We start from the raw sequence: 27,582 nt of genomic DNA, 5'->3' as shown, positions 1-27,582 counted from the left end.
ACACACACACACACACACACACACACACGCACACGCACGCACACACACACACACACACACACACACAGACACACATATAGAAAGCTCATTTCTTCAGGATGTCTACTAATCAGGAGGTTGTTGGTCCTGATGTTAGCTGCTCCCTGATTGGTGACATTTGCAAACAAAGAGGCCAAAAATAGGATTTAATCAACGTAGAAATTTTGATATAACGTGGAGGAAAGACCAGCTGTCGAACACAATGAGACTGAACTGTGTCTCTGTGAGCACCTTATTTTTATTTTAGGAGGAGGAGGGTGAACAGAGGCTGCCAGAAGTCACAAAACACCCAGCTTCATTTCAGTGTGACCTTAAGCTAAACCAGGATTTCACCCTGAAACTGAAAGATTTAGGAGGACTTGTTGTTCGCCGCCTAAAGGAAGTTTAGTTGTGTTTGAGTGCAGAAAAAAGAAAGGCATTGTTGGCCTGATTTCTTCAGTCACCACAGAGACCACTGAAACTGAGTGCCCAGCCTACCATGTGACCGCTGAGGCTCAGACGTGGTTATAACCGTATTAATGGACGGCGCAGGTGTGCGTGGACTGCTGATGCTATCACTGTGTTCAGCTGCAGTTTTCTTTGCATTTACATACAGCACGTAGAGGGAGACCTGCCTCTGAACATTACAACTATTAATCAATCAAAAGGAATCGTTAAACAAAACAATTAAAAGAACAGTTGAATAAAGCAAGAATAAAAAGAATGGAAACAGCTGGAAGAACATTTTGCAGTTAATTGTGTTCATTTTCAGCGCTCTTATTCTGCACCGTGGTCATGGAACAACCTTCAGAGCGCATTTAAGCTGAGTTATTTTGTCTCTCTCTGCATTTGATTTTCAGTTCACTTCAATTTTATTCATATAGCACCAAATCACAACAGTCACCTCAAAGTAAAGACCCTGCAATAATACAGAGAAAGCCCCAGCAATCAGGCAATGCTCTATGAGCAGCACTTGGTGACAGTGGGAAGGAAAAACTCCCTTTTAACAGGAAGAAACCTCCAGCAGAACCAGGCTCAGGGAGGGGGGGTCATCTGCTGTGAGGGGGGCTGAGGTGAGAGAGCCAGAGATTAATAATAACTAATGATTAAATGCAGAGTTGAGTTTAAACAGAGTGAAAAGAGGTGAATGAAAAGAAACACTCAGGGCATCATGAGAACCCCCCAGCAGCCTAGGCCTATAGCAGCATAACTAAGGGAGGGTTCAGGGTCACCTGATCCAGCCCTAACTATAAGCTTGATCATAAAGGAAAGTTTTAAGCCTAATCTTAAAAATAGAGAGGGTGTCTGTCTCCTGAATCCAAGCTTGGAGCTGGTTCCACAGAAGAGGGGCCTGAAAGCTGAAGGCTCTGCCTCCCATTCTACTCTTAAGTAGGAACCACAAGTAAGCCAGCAGTCTGAGAGAGAAGTGCTCTGTTGGGGTGATACGGGACTATGATACGGCCCACGTCGTTTTTTGGACACCACTCAGACAGCCAGCGATTCAAGGAGAACATGCGGCTAAACATGTCGCTCCTGCTCTGAGTGGGGAGGGGCCCAGAGAAAACTACAGAGTCCGACATTGTTTTTGCAAAGTTACACACCGAGTCAATATTAATTTTAGTGACCTCCAATTGGGGTAACCGGGTGTCATTACTGCTGATGTGAATTATGATCTTACCAAATCTACGATTTGGTAAGCAAATTTAAAATTTAAAATTTCCTTGAATGGCGCCTCCTCTGGCCCCATTTGACTGTGGTCACTGGTGTCTCTAGTTTCTCAAATCAGAGTTTGTTCCTCAGCAGGTGAGTCGCTGAGTGGGGAAAAACAGAGACATGAAGGGGTTGGTGGTGCTTCGGTTTAGGACTACGCTTCCTCCTCACAGTCACCCAGCCGGCCTGCTTTCCCGATACCGCAGTGAGAGCCGACACCAAGTGACAAATGGAGAAGTCTTGGAACAGCGGTGAACCTCACAGGGTTAAGTTAGTTTGCAGATCATAAATCCAGTTCCAGTAAAGATAAACTGAAATACTAAAGTAAAAATGACCCTAAAAGTCCATTAAAAAAAGCAGTTTGCAGTTAATTAATGGCAAATAGACTTGTTTAAATTACAGCTGCATACATAAAGTGTGTATATTGATACTCGATGCATTTCAAGAGGTAATATTTTAAAAAAGTGCTGTTCAATACATTTCCTTACTGTGTACTTCCAGGCATGACATGGCACGCCCTTCATCTGTGACAAACAGCAGAATCATTTAAATCCCTCAGACTCAGATGTGGGCTGCAGTTCAGTGGACTGGAACCAGATCAGTGTTTGTGCTGCCTTAGTGTAGCGCATGACACCTTCCAGCCAATCAGCAACGAGGCTTTCTTTTGCACCGTTTGTTTTCCTTTTGTATTTACAGAAGTCAGCTGAGTGCAGCCTGAAGACAGCAGAGCAGTTTAAACTGTTGCCATTTGCTGTCACTTTGCTGGGTTCACTTTATGCAAATGCTGAAGCTTCATGAACCGTCAGGCCAGTAAGGCGGCCGTGATGTTTACTGGAGCACAGCTGGAGTGCATCAGACAGCTTCAGCCTGCTAATTTAACAGTTAGTCTCTCTCTCTCACACACACACACACACACACACACACACACACACACACACAACACACACACACACACACACACTCAGCCTGCACATCTGTGGGGTAAAAACTCAGCTTCTGGGTGTTTCTGTCTTGTGACGGAAAATTGCGGTTCACGACAGCAAACCACAAACTTCCGCATTTCACATCTTTCAAAGACCCAACTTCTTATACTTTATATTTTACTCCAATAACTACAACAGTGAAGCCAAGTTTGACTGACAAAGTAAAAGAAACTTTTTAGGCTTTTTGTAATTTGTGAGATGCTTGAAAACTCCAGCATCATTTAAAAGATGTGTTCCAGGGATATTTGCAGAATTCATAAAGATTCTTCTAAATATGTAGAAGTCTATAAAACAGGAGTGGGCATTAGGGCAGGTTAGGGCTAAGCACAACCAAGCAGCGACCGTAGTGGGCTGAAGTGCCAAAAACTGAGCTTTCTCTCATGTGCACTTGAGGGTGGCTGCAAAGGTGAGACAGGCCCATGTTCAAACAGCATGTTTACAGCCTGAAGCAGAGATGGTTTGGGTCTCTGCAGACAATTATCCCTTCATAACAGATGATAACTTTTGTTTTTAAAAACACCAGTTTAAATTGGACTCAGGTTTAATGCAGCAACAACGAATCCTGAAACCCAGAAATAGGTTTGCAGTTTGGCACTTCCTGCTCCCCCACCTGTACGCAGGTTTTTGGTTAGATGCCTGAAATGATGCCTGCACTTAACACAAGCTTTAGGCAGTTTCATGGTTTGATCTGCAGCGTGAGATATGTCAGTAAACAAGGAGCTGCTTTCTAACAGGTGGTTAAAATTGTCAGAACTTTCAGCATCATTACCTGATTTAAGGTTAGTGGGGATGATGTTTACACTGCTGATGTAATTTGGTGACTTCTATGAAAGCTTCAAAATAAAAGTTATATTCATTTGTGAAGATTGTGTTGCTGAACAAAAAGTGTGTCGTGCCTTTTTTTCATCCTGCAGATGCAAATATTGTATTTTGTACTCCGTACACTTCATTAGGTACACCTTGCTAGTACAGGTTAGAATCCTTTTGCCTTCAAAACTGCTGTAATTCTTCCTGGCACAGATTCAGCAACATGCTGCAAACATTTCTCAGAGACTTTGGTCCACAATGGCATGACAGCATCACACAAACCATGATGCCAGTCTCCTGTTCCTGCTGGAATCAGAAGATGGGTACACTGGGTGAAAATGGTCCACAACAATACTCCAGTAGGCTGTGGTATTTAAATGAGACTCATTTGGTACAAAGTGTGCCCCACACCATTACGCCTCAGCTTCCTGTTCTTAGCTGACAGGAGTGGCGCGTGCTGTGGCCTTCTTCTGCTTCAAGATCTGATGTATGTGCATTCAGAGATGCTCTTCTGCTTTGTTTTATTGAGCTATTGAACAGCTGTACCTAATGAAGTGGTGAGTGTATTATGAGGCTTGTTTACTGGTAATATATGAGCCTGTATTATTATAGATATGGCTGCCCAGCAGTAATCTCCAGCTGCAACATTAAAGTGACAGACGCACTGATGACTCAGTCATTTTGATCTAATTACATAATTTATAAGATGCTGCATAATCAGTATTTTAAGTACTTTAAATATGTTTTTGAAGCAGGATTGTGAATTTTACTTGCATTCTTTTACTTAAGAGTCTGAATACAAAGTAGTTATTCAATGCAAAATAATATATGAACTCTTGTGCAGCCACTTTTCCTGCAGTGAGGGCACAGGGCTGCACATGAGTTCATAGCCAGTTTTTCTACACCTATTTTCTACAGTGTAGTTATGATCAAATATTTTGACTTCTTGCGTTAATAGATTTTTTTTAAATTCCTGGAAACGCCCCTGTTGGACTGGTTCTGGTGATGCGGATGAGCTGAGATCCTGATCGTGATCCTTATTATTGATGTTCAGGCTCAAGTGTGAACTTTGAATACTAAAACATGTTGCTGGCATGTGTGTGCACGTGCCCTCTTTGATCTGTTTATTTCTGTAAGTATGTCACTATAATTGGGACTGCACGGGAGCGCACGGCCGCGTCCTGCAGGCCTGTCAGCGCACGCCTCAGACCGGAGCCCGTGTTGCGTTCACACGCTGCATCCGCGTGTGCGCGCTAAGCTCCGCCGCAGTCTTTCTTTCTTGAAACCTTCTGTCAACCTTATCAGCGCCTTAACTCACTTCCTGGTTTTTAGTACCCGAGTCTACGGAGCAAGCGCGCCCGCGCGCACGGGCCGCACACACAGACAGAGAGGGAGGGGACAGAGCAGGTCCATGTTGTGTCTACACACTTTAACCTGTAGCACAATACGCACACAAATGTTTTCTGTGGTATTCCGCTCGGCCTCTCAGCAGACGCGGGAACTAATCAGCTGTTTGTCCCACTTTGCGCGCTCCTGGTTTTAAAGTCTTCAGAGAGTTTTTTTTTTTTCCAGCTCGCTGTCATGCAGAAGCCGCCGGTGAGTCCGTGAAGGCGGCAGGACTGAAGCAGGTTGAATGTAAAGAGGTTTCTCTGAACTCTCTGGACTCCAGCTGCTGCATGCGAGGAGGAAAACCTTTAGTTTCTGTCCTGCCTCTGAAGTCTCACATACAGAGAGAAGAAGAGAGGAGAGGAGAAGAGAGGAGGAGAAAGTTCCTCTCCTCGGCTCTACCTGCGGGTTCCTCTCGCCGTTGAAGGAATCTGTAATAAATCAGCGGCAGAATGTCTGACTCTGCATCCAGCTTCCTCCACATCGGGGATATTGTGTCCCTGTATGCCGAGGGGTCAGTGAACGGCTTCATCAGCACGCTGGGGTGAGTGTACCGCCACCGTGGAAATGATTATGGGCTCCTCCATTGTACTTGCGTCTCCACACATCCGTTAACAGCTTAAGAGAACCCCCCCCCCCCAGCTTCATAAATCTGAAGATAAGTTCAAACTCGATATTTGGGGATGGAACTTTGTTTCAGGTGTCAATACCGAGTATTGATCTAATAGCAGTGTTAAATGAATAAGTTGTAGATTATTAGAGACTAGGAAGCATTCTTCTATCAGGCAGCATCACACTCAATTATTCTTTTATTAACTCTGTAAAATAAAACATAACAATTGACGAATATAAAGTTACAGAGTTTTCATTTATTGGCAAAACAATAACTCACAATAAATAATGGAAACTAATGAATACATATCAGCTCATTTATTTGCATTAGTCTCATTTCAGTTCAGTCTGAGTCGTTAGTGCACCCTGCTGTTAGCAGTTTCTCCTCCCTGCTCTCACTTAAAGCAGAGAGAGGACTGCAGCAGGACATGAGACAGGTGACAGCAGCACCTTATTCTTATCATTAACCTCCAGACAGGGGAAACCTACAGTCACGGTATCATGGCTGCAGCATTTCAGTGACTCACCTGCCCACAATTTACCGCTCAAGTGAAAATATTTCAAAAACGGTTGGAAACTGGCAGGAAATGCCTCCAAACTGCTTTTCTCTTAGCTTCCTTCATGCTGTGTTAGTTCTCCTGATAGCAGCCAGTGCTGCTGAGGCAGGGGATCATAAACACAGAAGTCCATACAACAGAGGTAAATGGAACAAATTGGCCCCAAAGCAGCTTTTGGAGCGAGGATAGGACTGATATCCAATACACACATCAGATCTGCACATCCCTCCTATTGTCCTCCTGGATACATTTATTAAAAGTACTGTGTGGGTACCTGAGTTACTGACTGAGTTAGAGTGACCTCACCTGAGAGAAATCAGAATTATAGTTTATAGTTAAACCGTACCTAACACTTTGTTTCAGTAACAGCTGCAATATGTATGAACGCTGTGATGATGATGATGATGATGATGATGATGGTAACCTTTTTATTTCGGACATATAAAAAAAACAATATATACACATGCACATTTGCACAAACAAAATCAAACAAATTCGATGACATGAAAGAAGTATGTATATGCTTATTAATCCCTACCCCAACCTCAACACCACCAGTGTACCATGTTTGTCACCCCACACACACACACACAGCACACACACTTCCCCTCAGCACGTGTCAACAATCACCCCACAAAAAATGAAAAAGTGAGAGAAAAAAGAAAAATCTATGGATAATTTTGTAAATATGCAGTTATTGCTGTAACAAATCATCTTTCACAAATTATTGTGACATTTGCCTGTTGAAGAGAGTTAGTTGTGGATTAATAAATGTGAACCATGAGTGAGACAGGGGAATTTAACGCCTTATTTGGCTCTTCAGTGCTGTAGAGCTATTTGAGAAAGTCATATCATGCTTAAATATTTGACTGTATATATGGTATATCACCCACCACTAACTGTTAATAATGTCCATTGGGATGGGAGCCACTGATCAGGCCTTGGCCTCCAGTAACACTGTGAGAAATCATTTTTGACCAGGATATGTCCTTCAATGAACATATTAAACAAATATGTAGGACCACTTTTTTGAATTTGCACAATATTTCTAAAATTAGAAACATCCTTTCTCAGAGTGATGCTGAAAAGCTAATTCATGCATTTATTACTTCTAGGCTGGATTATTGTAATTAATTATTATCAGGCTGTCCTAAAAGCGCTCCGAAAAGCCTTCAGCTGATCCAAAATGCTGCAGCTAGAGTACTGACAGGGACTAGAAAGAGAGAGCATCTTATCTCAGAGACCTCATAGTACCATATCACCCCAACAGAGCACTTCTCTCTCAGACTGCTGGCTTACTTGTGGTTCCTAGGATACTTAAGAGTAGAATGGGAGGCAGAGCCTTCAGCTTTCAGGCGCCTCTTCTGTGGAACCAGCTCCCAGCTTGGATTCAGGAGACAGACACCCTCTCTATTTTTAAGATTAGACTTTCCTTTATGATAAAGCTTATAGTTAGGGCTGGATCAGGTGACCCTGAACCCTCCCTTAGTTATGCTGCTATAGGCCTAGGCTGCTGGGGGGTTCCCATAATGCACTGTTTCTTTTCATTCACCTCTTTTTACTCTGTTTAAACTCCACTCTGTATTTAATCATTAGTTATTATTAATCTCTGTCTCTCCCCCCTCAGCAGATGACCCCCCCTCCCTGAGCCTGGTTCTGCTGGAGGTTTCTTCCTGTTAAAAGGGAGTTTTTCCTTTCCACTGTCACCAAGTGCTGCTCATAGGGGGTCGTTCTGACTGTTGGGTTTTCTCTGTATTATTGTAGGGTCTTTACCCACAATACAAAGCGCCTTGAGGTGACTGTTTGTTGTGATTTGGTGCTATATAAATAAAACTGAATTGAATTGAATTGAATTGAATTGAATTGATGGAAGTCATATAAAAAGCCTGAAACAGAGGAATTTAGAGTCTGTGAGAATCAAGAGTAGCTGTTTTAATCCAGAACATCTGCAATTAAAAAGGAAAAAAAGAGCATGAACAGATGCACATCTCTTTAACATCTTTGCAGATGTTAAATCGATTTAAGGTTCTATTTTCCAAAGTTTTGCAGGTGATGGAAAAATAGTCCACGAGGTGAACGTCTTTGTCCAAAACTCCAGAGATGATCGTTTCACTCGGAGGCCCGTGTGAAGGAGTGTACAGACCTGTCAGTGTTTAGAAAGAGGAAAATAGACATGATGCACTGTTTTACTTTTGACTACTGAAGGCATGCAAAGTGCCTTTTTTTAATGGAAAGTGCCTTATTTTGTCCTGTGTGCAGAGAACGCTGGTTTAACTTGTTTTTTTAATGAAGGAGCAGCTTTTGAAGCTTTTAAACGTGTTTGGTATTTTCACAGTGTGTGACACACACAGGGGCAAAAATATGACAAAATTAAGAGAAATGTTTTTAAAAGTAAAGATTAGAGGGTTCCTGGTCTGTGCAAATGTATTCTATGTATTATTTTTTTCCTGTTTCTGTTTATCTGGCACCATCTTTTCTTTGCTGATCAAATCAAACTGTAGACTGCCTGTGTTGGTGTCTGGTTGCTGGTCGACCTCTCTCAGTCTCAGCCTGAGATTTTAAGAGCACCGTAGCAGGACCAGGTTAACAGTCATGATAACTGTTCAATACTTCAGTGTTGTTGAAACGGGAACTTTAGTGTCCTCACAAAACTCTTTGTAATGACTCAGGTGTAAGTCTTTAGGATACTTCGCCAGGTTTGTCACACTGCTGTTCAGCTGAGGGGAGGGGCTGTGTGTGCTTGTATGCTGCACTGTTGTGTAAAGTTGTGTGTCATCTGGTGGAAGCAAAGACGACATCGTTGGTATTGATCCTGTTTTAGTGTCAATTAGTACTGAAGTATCTATTTGAGAGCTTTTTTTTACAACTCGGCACATCTGCTGCCTGCAGTACCTACTGTACTGAGTTTGATAAATATGGAGTCTGGTGACATCTGTACTCTCAGTTACTGCGTCAGGTCTTTGCTGGATGCAGAACTATTGGTCAAGGTCACTTTAAAAACTACAAAGGAAGCAAAATATAGAGAAAGGGGGTTGGCTCAAGAGTTTTGCACAATACTGTATTTATAGGCTGGTTTGCAGGCGCAGAAGCCCAAGCAGAGAAACCCAGACCTCCCTCTGCCCAGCCACCTCCTCTGGGGGAACACTAAGGTGTTCTCAGGCCAACTGAGAGATATCATTTATCCAGCATGTCCTGGGTCTGCCCCGGGGCCTCCTCCCAGCAGCACATGCCTGGAACACCTCACCCAGGAGGTGCCCAGGAGGCGTCCTAGTCAGAAGCCCAAACCACCTCAACTGGCTCCTTTCGATGTGGAGGAGCAGCGGCTCTACTCTGAGCCCCTCTCAAATGACTGCACTCTTCACCCTCTCTTTAAGGGAGTGTGGAGTTTTATTGTGGAGTGTATTGCCAACATATAGAAAGTACCATATAAAGATAAGTTTCAGGGAGAAAGGTCACAGAGATAATGCATCCATTCCACCTGTCATTATTTCTATCGGGTATATGACTAAGGTTATCCACTGAATCAGGAGGGGAGTGCCACCCAGAAGACACGACTTTGTGTTTTATCAGAGTTGCTGATTTTGAAAAACTCGTTCTTAAATGTGTTATTTCAATAAAAAAAGAAGAAGATTGAAATAAAGAAAACAATAATAAAAAGAAGTTCAACAGAAATGTGATCTTCTTTTTCCAAATATTCTCCGGAGCCTTCATTTATGCTGTTACTGCTATCTACAGTGCAAACTTTAACACACGCTCGCTGCATAGAGGAGAGGAATTGCTGTCCGATTGCTTGACAGGAAAAGGAAGTGGTACCGAGTATGTCCAAGAGAGATTTCCAGTTTGCCAGTTTGTGTGTGCCCTTGTTCATCAGTTTGTAGTCTTAGTTTTACGAGGACGTTGTGTCTGGTCTTCACTTTATTTAGGTTCAGATGTGTTTTCTGGGTTCAGGTTAGAATCCATTTTCTCTAAATGAGGGTTTATGTTTTCAGTTTGGGTCCTGAGAGTGTGTTATGTCACACAGGGTCCTCACAAAGATAGTTGTACAAACGCTTGTGTGTGTTTCCTGTACCGTGGTCTTCCACCCACTCCTTTGTATTTCACTCAGTCTTGACCTTTCCAGCTTTATTCATGGACGGCCCCCCCCACTGATCTGAACAAAGACAACAACAACAGCAGGTCCCTTTAATAACCAGCGTGACGCCACATGTGTAAGAGTAAAGTAATTAGCCTAAATGCTAATGTCAAGGCTTTAAACTGGGGCTTCACGAGCCAATACATACGGTCCATACAGTCTACACATGAACCCAGGGCCCTTAATAAACCCCACACCTTCCCTTCCATCTGTTAGTCCCAATTCACACTCTAACATTTTAATAACTAACAGGAGGCTTTTATGCATCTTTATTAAGTCAACTAAATTTTAAAATGTCCACATCAGGAATTTCAGACTTTTCAAGTCACCATATTCAGATTCAGAGACAGTAGAAAACATTTATGACAAGCTGCATTCACAGCCCCCACACCCTTAGTTTGCATCGTTATAAAACAGACAAAGTCAACCCCTGTTCACACCTTTGTTCAGGTGACCTCAACAGGTCAGAATAGGGCAAAGTCCCAAATTGGTTTCACCTGAACCACTGATTGTAATGACACACACCTCCTTTCACACCTTGGTGCATGTGATTATGCACATGAACAAAGGAGGGTCACAACCACCTCCAGGGGACTACGAACTGAAGAAGCCTTTAAGGTGCCGTTTACACGAAGCCGTTTTCACTGGAAACGGTGTCGTTTTGATGCGTTTCAGCCTTTCGTTTACACGATGGCGTTTCAGAAACGATCCGCGTTTACACGAGGACATGTGAAACGATGAAAACGATGTAGTTCCCATGCCAGGCCACAAGTTGGCGTTGGTTTTCTCTTTGCAAAGTTTGTTTACGCAAGACGCGCATGCGTGGAGTGACACAGTAGGTAGTGCGGCAAATTGTTCATTACTTACAAAACGGCCAATGTGAGAGGTTTTGTGTGGACCGATGATGAGGTTGGATCGCTGCTGCACACAACGCTGAATTACAAAACGGTCAAAACACAGGAAAAGCATAAGAAGCACTCGTGAATCCGCGAGTACTGTTTATCAGTTTGCGCGTGCGCGAAAAACTGGCCGTCGCAACCATAGTGCGCATGTGCGAGTTGAGCGTTTTCAAATCACCCCGGTTTCAAGTGTTTACACGAAAACGCAAGCCGGTGCGTTTCTGAAACGCTCCACTCTGGACCCCGTTTCTGAAACACATCGTTTTCACTCTGTTGTCGTGTAAACAGAAGGGCGAAACGCATCAAAACGACACCGTTGTCGTGTAAACGCAAGGCCGAAACGCATCAAAACGACACCGTTTCAAAATGAAAACGGTCTCGTGTAAACGGCACCTAAGAGTCCAGATGCACTTTTTTTTCAGTCTCCAGAGGATTAAAAAAGTCAACAAAATCTTCAGATTTCTGCAGATAAAATATTTTTGTCATTATTTCCCATTAGATGAATAAGTTTAGCAGGTTTGAGTTTTTGTTGCATCACATAAAATTATTTTTCCACAATAATGTGAATACTTCTTTAGTTTGTCCTGTGTCCACTTATGGTATTGCAGCAAAACAGTCCTACTATAAAAGATATATCTGTAAAAAAGTAACCATATCAATTATTAAACTTTTTATTCCATAGAACCTTTATTTATTTATTTATTTTTTATAATTCTGTTTATTAGATGTTGTAACAAATTACAGAAGATCAAAGCAAATCAGAGTTCAGAGAAATAACAAATATATGAGAAATTAGTCACTGATAAACCAAACCCCCATCCATCCCCACCCTTGGCACCTGTTCCAGTATAAAATCCGGAAAAAGCTGTCACAGGAACAATATATTAGTCAGCTGAGTTTGTTCAAAAACAAACAAACAAAACAAGTATATATATATACATAAAAAAAAAGATCTATTAAGTATGTGAGCTGTCACCTATAAAGCATATGAAGTGATGCTCAAACAATTGTTATCTTACAATTCCCACTTTGAAAGTACAACATAAAGGGTTTCCAGATCTTGCCCATCCGAGAGAGCCTAATCTTTATATCAGAACCTTTATATCAGTTGGATATCCCCGCGTCTGTGGTTTGGATAAACTTGTGTTACACGCTGATGTTGACATGCTAAATGTTCAGTAGTTGTGTGCTCTTTTGCCCATGCCAGCATCTTAGCCAGACATGAGAAATGTAAATATTGCTGCACTTCCTCCACTCCTTTAATCAAACAAAAAGAACCAGACCCACCTAAGAGACCTTCTGTGAAAGAGAACAAAAAGTCATTTAAAGTTGAACATTTATCCGTTTAATGGAAGCTTTAACCCACAGATGATTTTTTTTTTCCATATTTGATTTAACTGTTATTTAACCAGGAAGTTGTTACATTTAGAATCTGTTCCTGTGAAGACCTGGCCAAGAAAGCATACCTTTAGACAGAAAAATGATAATCAGCCACGGACACGGGACAATAAAACAATAAATAAGTAAATAAGGAAATATGGGTACATAATACAAAATCTAACTTAGGAGCAATAATTGGGGTTTTCAGTTAGAGGAGATTTCATAAGAAATTTGAATTCGTTGAGGAAAACAAAATAATTCAGGTTTAGTGTGTTTTGATTTCGTGACCAGCTTTTCCATCCTGGGTACCTCGTAGAGCAGCGGCTCTTACCTTCGTTTGTCTCCATATTTGTGATACCACTTTGTTTATTTCATTGATTGCCAAAAATTTCAAGGCCTAAGCTTAAGAGTTTTTCTTTGGGATGAAATTCATTGTGGCCTCAGAGAATTCCACATGTTGTTCTGGCATGCGTGTGGTGTTTGCTAACTCTTTATTTTGAGAGGGAGACATTTGAATAGGGAGTTCCTGCCGGGTGAGACAGTGAGTGAAGTATGTCTCGATGAACCTGCTGGTTTCCCTACAGTCAAATTCCGCTGCACAAACAGGATTTAAACAGGATGTGCAGAGATGCGCTGAGCTGCTGAAGTAGTGAAGTACAACTACTACCAACACATCTTCACTTTTCCAGAGAAATTATTTGTCTCCTTCCCAGCAATCAGATCTATTAAATAAACATTATACGTGGATCATGTTAGGGCTGTAGGGCCTGAACGGAAAGTGTGAATCTGCAGAAAGACTGTAATCATGTGACGAAGGCCACATAAAGGTTAAAACATCTCAGGCTGTCCTCCCTGCGCGCTAATTCAAAGCAGGTGTTGAGTGACGAGAGCTCTGAGCTGAAGCAATTTTCTTGTAGTTTTTCTGGTATGCAAAACGACTGAAATCGCAGTGGCACTCCCTGAGTCTGAGTCACACTGCGAGAATATCTGAAGGACAAATGCAGATGCCAAGATAATGGAAAGAGTTTTTAGTCAATGTGATCTGTGTGGAAGATATCAGAGTTGTAAAAGTTTTGACAGTTAACATTTTGAAGGACCATTAAAGGTTGCAGTTGCATTGGTCTCTGGATCTCTGCAGGTCTTCTTTTGGTGGTTTCTTGTTGTGTCCATCTGCACCTGCAGCCCAGCAGGGTGCAACAGTCATATGATGGTATCTGCAGTCGAGGATTCCTCGTAATACGGTCGTACCGTCCTACCTGACAGCCCTGTGCCTCCCACCAATTCCACCTTTATTCCTTCTTTCTCCTTTTTTTAATTTAATGTTCAAGTAACAGCTCTATGCTGCAGCCAAAGGTGCTGCAACAGTAAGGCCTGATTTAGACGTCTGCAGTGACTCTTTTTAAAGCCTGCGATGTCACAGACATAAGTAGCCGACATTGTTGCTGTTATTTATGCTTGTGCTGGTGCATTATGTGTTAATTACCGTGTGGTTGTGTACCGGTGTTGTATATGTGGTGCCAGGTGATAAACAAACTGAAATGCTGGGACCTTTCCCCTCCTGGGTCCTCGCTCTTTCTTCTTGTTGTTTTTTTTTTTGGGTGCAAACACATTTGTCCCTCAAGTTTTTCCTCCTCTTTGTACATTAACCTTCATCCATTCAGATAGTTTCAGTGATCTCATACTCCCACCCACCAATTAGAAGATTTTTCCTTGACATCTGTGGAAAACATCATGATGTCCTGGCAAGATTCAAATAAGAATTTATAAAGACTTAGGAGAGAATTTGGGTGCACTTATATTAGACTACTTATAAATGTGATAGCAGATGTTGTTGATGTGGTTTAGCTGTGGTGGAACTTCATTGTAGTCCAAAGATGGAATACAAAAAGCATATTTTACATACTTTCCCCATTTTATGTGTTCTTATTGTGCTGTTTTCTGCAGGTTGTATGAGTGAGGACACCTCTTAGAAACATTATCAAGGCTGGGATTAGTTATGTGATTACCTTTAACCTTTTAACATCCACCAGGTTTCCACTGGTTCACACCGGGTTAGGGTTAAGTTTTGGCTGCCAGTCAGATGGAAAAGCTTATGACAGAAGAAATGCAGGACCAAAATGCATGTGTGAGATTGAATTTGAAATTTTAGCTTCTGAAAATGTGAATGTTTAGCGTGTTGCTAATATTGAACCAAACCTTAACTCTAAATAAATCACCAGAGTAGGGTAGTGTTCATAGATCACCTGCGGGTTCAACAAACATGTCCTCCTGTTGGTAAGTAAGGTTTGGATGGAAAATGCAGCCATAATTTACATGATGGTCAGTTGAATTTGAAGCAACTATTATTTTGTATTTAATGGGAAGTATTCAGCAGACGCAGCCCACCTGAAAGCACTCTGAAAGGGCTCCATGGAGGTGTAGCGGGCTAGCTTTTTTTTGATGAACTCTCTGACGGCCGTATCTTTGGCTTTGCATGTTTTTCCAGTTTGTACTTTTTTATCTCACAGTGCCTCACAGGTTTTATCAGTGCTATGCGTGGTTAGTAGAGCATTAATTTTCTAGTTTTGTTTAATGTTTGCTGGCTCATAGATGCATTATCACCACCTCCTGGTAGAAGTAGCTTTCATAGGGAAGGAATAATTACTTCTAATTTTTAACATTTGCTGAATAAAATCATTTTAAAACAAATATTTTTTACTGATCATTTTTGGAGGTTTTAGATTTTTGTGTTTCTAAGATGATTAACTCTGATTTCCTGTAACAGGTCAGTTTAAAATGCCTTTATTAGGTTATTATAGGCAGTAAATCAGAGAGAAGAAGTTTTGCATGTGGATAATTTACAGGTGTTCACATGAAGTATGTGAAAGATACAATGTGTGCTTAATAAAGAGATATTACTGTATTCTGTGTCCACTGGCTGCATCTTTAGTTTTTTTTATCCACTGTTGAGTCTATTAGAGTCACTGTGGGAAGGTTTGGTCACCTTGGTTCAAAAACTAAAAGGCATAACTGAGATTTTAGTCGTCATTCATCAGCAGTGAAATCTGTGGCCTGCCAGCTCATTTGCTGTTTTCTGGGAAGGAAACATGGAAAACACCTGCGTTTATTCAAATATCTGGATCCACATTCAAATCTGATCGTCCTGCAGTAGCAGGAGGAAGCGGGGGGGGAGTACTGCTTTGAAGTAAATACTGTTAAAATTGGGGGTGGCTGTAGCTCAGGAGGTAGAGCAGGTCACCTACTGATCGGAAGGTCAGCTGTTCGATTCCTAGCTACTCCAGGCTACATGCCAATGTGTCCTTGGGCAAGATACTTAACCCCAAGTTGCTTTCCAACACAACTGTTGGAGTGTGAATGTGTGTGAATGTAAGATAATAAAAGCACTTAGCTTAGTTAATCATGGAAATGCTTGTATGAATGGGTAAATGTAACCGTGTTGTATAAGTGCTCAGAGTAGAAAAGTGCTATATAAGGATTATAATTGTTGTCCATCTCGAAGAGGCTGTTAAAAAGACTTTGATCTATTAATCTAAACATTCATTTTCCACCTCTCACTGGGCGCGGTCTAAGCAGAACCACCCAGACCTCCCTCCAGCCACTGCCTCCAGGTCTGCTGCCGTTTCAAAGCCAGTCAAGGGATAAACTGTAAGAGGGATGGAAGTCTGAAAAGAGTTTGGTTTGAGCTGTTATCGTAATGAGCTATATTTAAGTCAAAGAAAATCCTTCATTTTTCTTGTTTTGGCGGTAATTGTGAAAAAGTCAGACTTGTTCCTAGTTGGTGTTGGACTTCTCTTGGGCTTTTTTTACATCTTCTCTTCATAATTTCTAATCACAGAATTTTTAGGCCAAAGAGGGAAAGGTGTCGTGTTTGGACCCAGGATCACGATAATGTGGTTCTTATGGCTTCATTGATCTCTGGCCTTCATTGCGGTGGTTAGCACCCAAGTGTGATGTGGCAGGGATGAGAATATACCTCCAGAACAAGTTGGAAGTTAGAATTTCCAAGTTCAGAGTCAGAAGTTTTCCCGAAAGGCCGCCTCAACTCGGATTTCCCACCAGGAAAGTCAGAGCAGCCCCACCAGCCCCGAGTTAGCAATCCAAAATGGTGGCAGTGAATATAAATAGTAGTAAAACTGTAAAAAGTTTAATCTGTGCTGCCACTGTTGTGTATTTGTGCCTCGCTAAATAAGCCATAAGTGTGTACCGTGTTTTTAAGCCCAAAACAGAAAAGTATTATGTTTGTATTGCTGGTGATGCCTGAATGGCTCGACCTTGCTAAGAACTTTTTACTCCTCAGTTCAAACTAAACCCACCTCAAGGAGCCAGCTGAGGTGCTTCAGGCATCTGACCAGGAGGTGTTTCAGGGATGTCCAACTGGGAGAGGACCCTGGAGCAAACCCAGGACACACTGGACAGATTATGTCTCTTAATTGCCTTTGGGACACAAAATGTCCCTCAAAGATCTGAAGGAGGTAGCTGGAGTGAAGGAGGTCTGGGCCTTTCTTCTTGAATAAATAATTTTGGTTTCAGATTGATGCAGTTCACTAATCAACATCGCTGATCTTCTGCTGTTTGGCTCATATGCAGGTTATAGCTGCTGATTTCAGACTTTTTGCCATGATCCCCAGTTCATCCTCAGTTTGTCCCTAGTTAATTCCCATTTACACTGTAAGTAAATTAAAATACTATATGGTGTCAGAGCACTTCAGCTGCTGAGTCAACACACCTTAGTTTGTTTGAATGGAGCAATCTGCAGCACAGACGTCCTGAAAGACACGCACACACCTGGCAGGCAGACAAAGGGACTGATTGGCTGTTTTTGTAGTGTTGCTGGTCTCACTGGGTGGGTGGAAAATCCAACCTCAGAAGTAGGAAGAAACACGAGGAGGATGTCTAGAAGTCAAGAGAGGTAGATGAGTGAGAAAAAAAAACAGAAGTAAAGAAAACAAAAAAGGATAAACGGGAGGACATTTTTCAAAAATAGGGACGGCTAAAGTTTTTTTAAAAACAAAGACAAGAAGAGAATTTGGAAAATGATAAAGGAAAGGAAGAGACAGTACCAGTCAAAAGTTTGGATACACTCACACATTTTCCAGACTTTTGACTGATACTCGATAGGATGAAAATGAATAAGGAAAAGAAGAAAGAAAAAGAGCAAAATAAAGAAAAGAGGATAAACTAAAGATGGGCAGAAATGAAAACAGAGAGAAAAGAAAGACACAAGAAAACTGAAATTAACAGAATAAAAGACATAAAATGGGAGAGAGGAAGAGGACATTTTCAGCCTTGTGAGGAATCATAAACCCTGTTCTGTTGTTCCGGTTGGGTTTGGGGTTCAGCCGAGGTGCTTTGACCTCACAGTGTTGAACTAAAAGTTATCAGTTATTATTTCTCTCTGGCTTTGTCAGGTCAGCATGAATGAACTTTTGTCAGTGTGGAATAAACCCGATCGTGCGCCTACCCACCGACATCCAGGCCAGTAAACAAATGAAGGAACACCACAGTGAGCACGACATCCAGCCTTCCTCAGTTTGATTGTTTGTTTGAACTGAGCTCATAAAAGCGTTTGACCGATGGGCCGCAGATACGTGGACGTTGGAGCTCCACGCTCACTGGCAGACACCTGATTTGTTTACAGGCTGCTGTTTAGTGTGAACCTCAATGCAAAATATGATTCAGATAATGATAATAGTTATGAGTAAGCATCAAAACCTGCCTCTATTATGCACTTAGTATAATGTGTTTCTTTTTTTTTAACCAGAATACAAAACCAGACTTTGAATGTGTCGTTTTGTGATCGCCTTGTCATGATTTTCTTTGCGGGGGATTAAGACCTGCACACACAGGCAGGTTTCACTTCAGGGGCCGTTTCCTGCAGACTTAACTTAAAATGAACCTTAAACCAGGGATTCATTCTTAAATGTAATGAATTACATTAATGGGAATTGCTTTTTGTCTCCACAATGGAGTCAGCTCCCAACAATAGGATGTGTGACACACACCTGGAATTCTGCTGAAAGTAGTTAAAAGTGTGCTTGAATGCACAGGTAATCCTGCTGACCGCAGCCACTGCATGAAAGGGTGTGTGTGTGTGTGTGTGTGTGTGTGTGTGTGTGTGTGTGTGTGTGTGTGTGTGTGTGTGTGTGCTCTCGGTGTTTCCTAAACACTGATGGTAAGACAGATTTACTCTAATGAGCGCACACACATGCAGAGTCGTGCTCTGAATAGTCAGCTGTCAGCGGTGGGTCCTTAAATAGTCATATTTAATACAAAAATCACCAAAAACAGAGCAGACAGGCCCAGAGGATGGAGCTGTGTTTGGTTACGTAAAGTTCGAGCTCCATCACCTTACTTAGTGAGCCTCTGTAATCTGCTGACTCTCCCTCAAAGGTTGAAACATGTTGCAGAGGTTTTTGGTGCAAAATCAAGTCGAGGTCATGCCTGTGAGTACCTGTGCTGTTCACAGTACCACAATGTAAATTAATGTATTTTTCCAAATACCCTTTCTTATAAAAGATCCTGCTCTGCTAATACACAAATATACAGACGGACAGTGTTGTGTGTTGATAGACTAATTAGCAGCACCCGGCTGATGTTATTAGCCTGCTCTTTGGTCTTCATGTGTTTGTGGTGTGTTTGGGGTCATTATCTCTTGGCAAAAGATGCAAACCAGAGGGCGGAGCATGTGTCTGAAGAAACCAGTGTCTCTTTGGTCAGGGGGGCCTCCACGTGGTCTACAAGTTTAAAAGTCCAGAGTTGCAACCCAGCAGGTTTAAATATCATCCCCACCTGATTGTTTCTTTAGCAGCCCTCTTCTCTTTCTGTTCTGGCGTGCCTTAGCCTATCCAAGGATTTGGCCTTGTATTCTTTCTTTAGTCAAGTACCTGTGATGTCGTTTATTTTCGGTCTGTCAGCGAGGAATTGGAGTCAAAAAGGAGAACTAGCCAAGGTTCAGTCAGATTAACCCGTCGCCTGTCATGTCTGGTTTTAAAATACCGAGATGGTGGCTTCATAATGTGCCTTCACAAACCAGTGGGTGTCACAGTGGTTACACCAATTGAAGGAAATACAACCTTTTAGTGTTTTTTTCTTAGATTTTTTCAGCACGTTACACAATTGTGATGCTGCTGAGTGTTCCAAAATAAGAACGATGTGTTGTTGCTACATGTTCAGAAACTTAAATTTCTTCTGCTCTGTTTGATCGCAAGATTTAAAAGTGAACAAAACTGATAAAGGATGAAAAAGAGGTGTTTACAATGTATTAATGAAGGGATATCACTTCCATCATATCAATATGTTGCAGACGTATTTCCCAATTATTATGTTACATGATGCTGGAGCCTGGGAACCGTGGTAACGCTTCCTCTATCCAGCACTTCTGTGGTGGTGTCATCCTTTTTCTTCCAGCTAAGGATTAGCAGGAGTCGAGCAAGTAAGGTGAAGAATGCTGCCTCCTAAGATTGGCACATCAATACTGGTGTCTGCTGTGGGACTGCATCAAATAATGTGTCAGTTGGTTAAGACTGACGGTCAAGTTACACGTGCAAAAAAAGGATATTGATGATATCTGACCAGAAGTGGGTCCTGTGAAAAACTGAGTATACCCTTACTACTTCCATAGTAATTAGGAGTTAACAAAATGTTACAGTCTTCCCAGGAGTGAAAGTCCCAGAAAATGCTCAGAGAAACAGGAAAAAGTAAGAGCTCCATCTCAGACTCTACAGGCCTCAGTACGGCTCATTTGTCTCAAACAATGAGCCTCATCCTCTAATATTTGCATAGAAATGTTCTTACCCTGTGCACAAAACAAGTGCGTAGGCAAAATTACCACTGGATCAATGAAACATGTGACACTGTGCCTATGTTAATATATCAGATTCAATCTAAACCAACAAGTTTGTACATTCTGCAGATTATCTGCATTCTGCTGTTTCTCTATATAAGGAAATACGTTTACCTAAAGGTGAAGCAGAGGAAGCAGTGACGAGATTAGAGAGAACACTGCTAAGCCAGAAAAGCAGAAGAAAATCCAACTGAAGAAACTGAAACAACAGTTTCTGAGAAGAAAAACACCTTCTGCTCCTCATTTAGCATTTAGCTTCCTTTACATGCAAATTTATTTTGTTTTCATTTAATTGTAATTCTGAACATTTTTTTGTGTTAATGACCAGAATAAATAATGACCAAAAGGCAATTCTTCTTCTTCTTCTTTGTTGTAGTAGTAGTAGAAGAAGAAGAAATAGTAGCAAAAGTAGCAAAAGAAATATTAGTAGTCAGTTTAAAGATGTGTATTTAAATCTTTTGGCTAGCCAGGCCTTCATCATTTGTTCATGCTCATGGGTTGAGGCATTTTTAAATTTGTTTGTAGAGTACAAACAAATTGAGGTACAAAAATATTGATGAATCGCTGATTTGTGCATTAAATGTTTGGTGTATTCACAGATTGTGAATGAGGACCAATGTCCTTCAGACAGATGAGACCAAAGTGGAGATGTTCGACCATAACGCACGGCACCACGTTTGGAGAAACCCAAACAGCATATCAGCACAAACAGCTCACAGCAAAGGTCAACCATGAGGGTGGAGGGGTGATGATTGGGCTCGTTTGAGCACTTTGTAGTCACTGAGTCGACCGTGAACTCCTCTGTACACCAAAGTATTCAAATTTGCGACCTTATGTCTGACAGCTAAAACTTGTCATAAATGGGGTCATGAAACAGGACAGTGATCCAAGCACAGCAGCAGATCTAGAATGGCTAAAAAAGAAAAGCAATGGCCCGGTCAGAGTCCAGACCTCAGCCTGGCAGGAACTTAAGAGAACTGTGTATAATAATAATAATGAACATTGTAAAGAAGAGTGGGTCATTCACAATGTGAAAAGCTGATGAAGTGAAACAGAAAAAGAGTACTTCATGTTATTGCTGCTGAGCTAAATCTGAAAGTGTGTATCCGCGTCACTGTAGATACACACTTGTAGCTATCTAAAGAAGTGTGACTGGAGGATTGTACAAAGTGAACATGCTCAACACCACTAATGTTCTTCTGTTTGGTTCTAAATCATCAAACCTAATGATTATTTCCAGGTTAATTTGAGGAAAATATAACAGATTTTCAAAGTGCTCTCTTGTGTTTTCACACTGTTGATCAGGTTAATCTGTACCAATGTTGGCAGAGTTTATGTCTCGGCAGCGTTGGTCTAAAACCTCCGACCCATTTAATGAGAAAACGTGTCCAAAAATAGATGCAGAGTTACCACAAACTTCTTCACAGGACTGCAGAGTGTTGCTTCCTGTCGTCTCTTCAAATGACTGTACTTCTGCTGTTTTATATTCATAACAACAAGAAGACACTTCACACCCTACTCAGAACTTTCCACACCGTCTCTGTAAGCTTTAAACACTGAACTGCCACAAAAGTCATTGATTGTTTTATCTGATTTTACTGGAGATCAGTTTATCAGCCTGATTATTGGCTTGGCATATTGATCTTTGCATAGTTACATAGTTACACTGTCAAGCATTATATTTATGTGTTTCATTGGTTTAACTGCTGTTTTCTCTTTTACTTGGTTATATTTCTAAGGCTTTATTAACAGGATTTTGACTTTTTTAACCTTATATCATTTTTAAGTTACAGAGCAAGAACCATGTGCAGTAAATTATTTTTACTTCATGTTCTTGTTGACTCAAACTTGCAAAACACAGGTTTCTATTTGGCAAATTTAACAATGAAACTGTTAAAAAGAACAAAAAAAGTAGACTGTATGAATCGAAAACGCAATACAACAAAATATTAAAGTATTGTTCTTCAGCAGAACCTGATTATCCTTTCAGCTTGTTGGTCATGTGACTTAACTCTTGTCTCTGCAGCCTACTGCAGTGCGTGTTTCTGAAAGCATAAAGAAATCAGTCACACTGGACTAGAGTCCGGTCAGCGGCACTCACAGCATCCTCTGGTTGTTAGAGAAAAATGTGTTTGATTGGAAAAAGGAGCCAGAAACTGAGAGCGGGCGAGTAGTTGGCGTCTCCCGTGCAAGCTACAGGCGATCGTGGCAAACTGCTGATGACCAATCACAGGGAAGGTTTTGGTGCGGTACCTCTTTGTGACCACTTTCACCTAATTACTTCCAGCAGCCTCCAGCAACCACTTACCAACTAGTTAGGGAATACAGATTTTTCCCTATTGCCCAGCATTTGCTAAAGGGTCACCAGGCCTGCGTGATTTGCTCTTTAGCAGCTGATTTTTATAACAACAACCACCAGTCACTCGCCTGCTGGTCGGGAATACTCATTTTTCCACTAATGAGCAGTGGTTGCCTGGGGGTTGCTGACTGGTCTCTGGGCCTGTGTGACTAAGTCCTTAATTGTTCAACTCCTCATCAGTTCCTCGACATGAATTTTAAATGGTAATCTTTTTAATCGGATACCTGGGCATCTAAAACATGGAAATATGGAGCTGGAAATGAGCATAAAAGGAGTATTTAATGCTTACATATTGTGGTGTTGTGCTGTGTATTTGTATTCAAGCAGTTCACCTCAGTCTGTGGGTGAATCAGTTGACCCTCCTTACAAATATCAGAATGGCAACATTGATGACATGTTTCCTGTTCTGTGTCTGCAGGTTGGTAGATGACCGCTGTGTGGTTGAGCCAGCTGCGGGAGATTTGGAAAATCCTCCAAAGAAATTCAGGGGTAGGTATAACTGTGTTTGTATCAGTAAGAGTTATTCAGTATTTCTAATGTGTCTACTGCTGCTCTATTTAAATAATAAAAAGATTGAGGACCAAAGGACCAAGAGAAGCCACGCAAACCTCGAGTGTTTAGTATGAAATATAAATGAAGTTTGTGTGATGTTAGTTCAGCTTCGATCATCAGAGACCATTGGAGGAGAAGTTTTCCACCAGCTGCTCCCTGATGATTTCGCTCTCATATAAAGTTACTTTACCATCTGCTCTCCTCGACTTTGGGACATCGAGCGGCTGAACCAGTTTATAAGTAGAGCACAGAGAGTGACTGACAGTGAAAACTTAAAATCCAGAACAGGCCGGATCAAACTATTGAAATTCACTCAGCGTTATTGGTGGATCACAGCAACCTGACAGGGCAGTCCAAATGGAAAAACATAACCGTCTGATACCAAAACACATAATTTATAACAGCTTTAAGAGTCAGACTGATGGAGAACAGAGGCCTAATTTTGCTGTGCTGTTTTAAACTGAGAACTACAAATAAATAATCTTTTTCTTCTTTCTTTATCGATGCTCTTTGCCCTCATGAACTACGACTCATGTTTATTTAGAATTTAAAATCTTTATTTTTATGTTGCATTGTTGGGATTGAGATCTCAGAGAGCCTTAAAAAAAATAATTAGGAATGCAAAACGCAAACAACTCAGACACATAAAAACAATTAAAAGATCAGTGAAGCACAAATTCAGTCTGCATGCAGCCTAAAAGGTGCAGAGAACACAACAGAGGATAAATTCATTAATTTACCAAAAAAAAAAATAAATTATTAGTTGAAAAAAGAACAGAATACGGTAATTATGTTGATAATTGATGATTTTGTAAATTTAAATAGCATAATATAGATTATTAGATAAAATAAAGCCAATAAATTTGTTCAGTTTGAATATTTTCATCTCATCCACTATCTGGAAATATAGACGTTAAAGTTTTTTCACCAAACTAAAAAACTGTAGTTCAAATGTAATTATTTTTTTCACCTATTAATTATTAATTAATACACCTATTAATTATACACATTATTAAGTGCTATTTTAATTTCTTTGGTTGTGTTGTGTTTAAACCTCAGTGCTCTAATTTAAGCTGCTTTTACACCATTTACATTCTAGTAATATTACAGAGTGATTACACACAGGCAACTTATATTTGCTATACAAACACACAGCTGGAACAGCGTGAAAACATACAGGATCTGCTGAAGGAGGGTCAATATTTGCCTTGCTTTTGTGTTCTCGTACATCATTTTGCTCCAACTGTTGTACTGAATGTTGCTCTCTCTGGCACTCTTTTAATGTCTTATTGGTCTTGTCTAAGTACACACTGTCAGTCTTCTGTTCACTCTAAAACATGTTTGTTCATTCATGCATTGTGCCGCTGCGGCGATGTCTCAAATATTCATTGACCACAAATGTCTTCCACTTCCACATTTGTTCTGCGTAAAGAAGTCTCTTTGAAGTCACTGAACTTGTTTTGGCTCGTGTTTAGGTAGAAGCGTTCAGTGGCACCTTCTGGACTCAGTTCCCTCTGCCCACTCCATGAAAGCCCTCTTTCTTTTGGTTGGTCAGTTTCTGGAAGCCTGCCAAAGGGCAACATTTTCATTACCGATTGACCTTTTATTTCTTATTAATCCTTACACATAATAAAACAAGAAAAATGTCTATTACATTTGGGCCCAAGTCACGTGGGGCCAGGATTCCTTGGGCCAAGATGCCCATCTTCAATATATTACAATATAATTTAAAGGAAATCAGTATTTACTCTGCTTAAATATGACCGAAATGATGAAGGAATCAGAAATGTTGCTGCAGTTCTACTAAAACTGAGATTTTGTACCATCCAGGGATCTTAATACATGTGAAAAAAATAACTAAATGTTTTAGTATTTTTAGGTCACATAAAGTTGTTTGTCATCAGCAAACAGTGAACGTGCATTTTTATGTTGGGTTTGAAATCAATGTTCATGTCATCAAGACTTTAATCACTGTTGGTTAATCAGCTCATAAAAAATCAATGCATTTTTGGGGCGAAGCTGTTTAAAGATTGAGATGGGGCTAATAAATAAAATTAGAACAGTAGCAACACGATCCACTGACCAACCAGCCACCCAAAACACAGTGAGATAATACCACAGTGTGAGCAAAAAATACAAACTGTTTAAAAGAAGTAAAAACTGGTTTTGCATTAAATCTTCTCTTTGATCTGCAGACCGCTGTGATGTGATTCAAACTGCCTTCTTCTTCTTCTTCCAGACTGCCTGTTTAAGGTTTGTCCCATGAGTCGATACTCGGCTCAGAAGCAGTTTTGGAAAGCCAAACAAGCCAAACATGAGAAGGACAAGATCGGTGATGTGGTTCTGCTACAAAAACTACAGGTAACACCTGCACATTCCTGCACAAACATGATCAAGTCCAAGTTGCCGAGTCCTAAATTAGCATGGTTCTGTTTGGATGAAGCTAGGCTAGCATGTACCCATGCTTAAAGCTTTTGTGCTAATCCAAATATGTACTGGACCTCTTGGAGACAAGTGTACCTCTACAAAGAAATATGACTATAGGTTTGTGGTTTGTCATATTATATACAGTGTATCATAAAAGTGAGTACACCCCTCACATTTCTGCAGATATTTAAGTATATCTTTTCATGGGACAACACTGACAAAATGACACTTTGACACAATGAAAAGTAGTCTGTGTGCAGCTTATGTAACAGTGTAAATTTATTCTTCCCTCAAAATAACTCAATATACAGCCATTAATGTCTAAACCAGCTGCAACAAAGGTGAGTACACCCCTAAGAGACTACACCCGTAAATGTCCAAATTGAGCACTGCTTGTCATTTCCCCTCCAAAATGTCATGTGACTCGTTAGTGTTACTAGGTCTCAGGTGTGCACAGGGAGCAGGTGTGTTCAATTTTGTAGTGCAGCTCTCACACTCTCTCATACTGGTCACTGAAAGTTCCAACATGGCAAAGAACTCTGTGAGGATCTTAAAAGACGAATTGTTGCTCTACATGAAGACTGTTACATAAGCTGCACACAGACTACTGTTCATTGTGTCAAATTGTCATTTTGTCAGTGTTCTCCCATGAAAAGATATACTTAAATATCTGCAGAAAGGTGAGGGGTGTACTCACTTTTGTGATACACTGTAACAAGAAGGGCTTGATAGAGGGTTAATGAGCAGATGCTTAATTAGATTGAACTGTGTCTGTTGCAGCATGCATCAAATTTGGAGCAGAAGCAGAATGAAACAGAAAACAAGAAAGTCCATGGAGATGTGGTCAAATATGGAACTGTCATACAGGTAAATGAATTATTTCTCATTCAAATAAAGGGGAACACAAAGATTTACAGAGCCACACAGTGACTAAATGACTACAATCAGAAAACAGAAATGCAAAACCATAAAACAAAACTGCCATAAGATGACAAAATATTCAAAAATTCTCCAAGCCAGCTCAAAGAAACAGAGGCTCACAAGATCTTCAAAGACACAAAAACAACCTTAAAGAGATTAGACTTCCACAGAAATAACCATGAAAAGTTGCACTACAAAAACATAAGGAAATGTCTCCAACACAAAGATTAGCAGACCCTTTGAAGGAGGACTCGAGGATGCCTGAGGAGCCTCTCATAATCAGCTCATGGCTGAAGGTGAACAAGCTTTTGTTCGCTTTACCTGCATCTGACTCATTTGTTTTTACTCTCCATGTTTTCTCATGCCAATCAAAGGACATTATGAAACATATCAGGCTTTTTTGGCATCATCACAAACCAGGCTGCACGGCCATGACAAAGAGGGAGGTGCACACCGAAGCCAATTAAAAGGTTTATTTTAAATGAAAGAAAGGACCTTAAACTGACCACGGTGTGTTTGGTCAGTATGATCAGTATCAGTGAGTGCCTGAGTGAAGAAATGGTGAATGCAATGTTATCAAGTGTGGAAAACCAAACAGGTGTCTCAGGGAGGAGAGCCACAGCAGCTGAACTCTGCCCTCCAAGGCTTACAGATGAGACCTGTTACACAAACAGGCTAAAAAAGCGGGGCGGAGTGGATCACAGTATATTTACATTTCACAATTAGCCTTTTAGTGTCAGCACAATCAAAACAATACATGACACATGTTACCCCTCAAAGTTTCAATGGTACAATAACGGTTAATTATTCAGAGATTGGAGCCTAAGAAAAATCAATCCACAAACACATTATCACTGCCTTTAATGTGTCGGATGACCAGATCATAAAACTGCAAAAACAAGGACCGTTGTCTGATTAGCACCCTGGAAAAATGCACAGAGGTAGTGGTGGACTGAGCCCATATAATCTACTTGCCTGTACCTGCAGCACAAAAGA

General features: G+C 41.0%; 1 protein-coding gene across 1 annotated transcript; it reads left to right on the top strand.

Annotated features, from left to right (window-relative positions):
• Positions 1-5,315: 5,315 nt before the first annotated feature.
• Positions 5,316-26,917, top strand: LOC115783183 (inositol 1,4,5-trisphosphate receptor type 3-like). Its single transcript, XM_030733887.1, has 5 exons — positions 5,316-5,448; positions 23,105-23,175; positions 25,478-25,599; positions 26,446-26,537; positions 26,854-26,917. The coding sequence occupies exons 1-5, from the start codon at positions 5,357-5,359 to the stop codon at positions 26,915-26,917; spliced, it is 441 nt and encodes a 146-aa protein (XP_030589747.1). The 5' UTR covers positions 5,316-5,356.
• Positions 26,918-27,582: the final 665 nt, after the last annotated feature.

The sequence above is a fragment of the Archocentrus centrarchus genome, chromosome 7, assembly GCF_007364275.1.
Source record: "Archocentrus centrarchus isolate MPI-CPG fArcCen1 chromosome 7, fArcCen1, whole genome shotgun sequence".
In the NCBI taxonomy this organism is placed as follows: domain Eukaryota; kingdom Metazoa; phylum Chordata; class Actinopteri; order Cichliformes; family Cichlidae; genus Archocentrus; species Archocentrus centrarchus.
The sequence above is the reverse complement of the archived record's forward strand: the minus strand, read 5'-3'. Positions and strand labels throughout refer to the sequence as shown.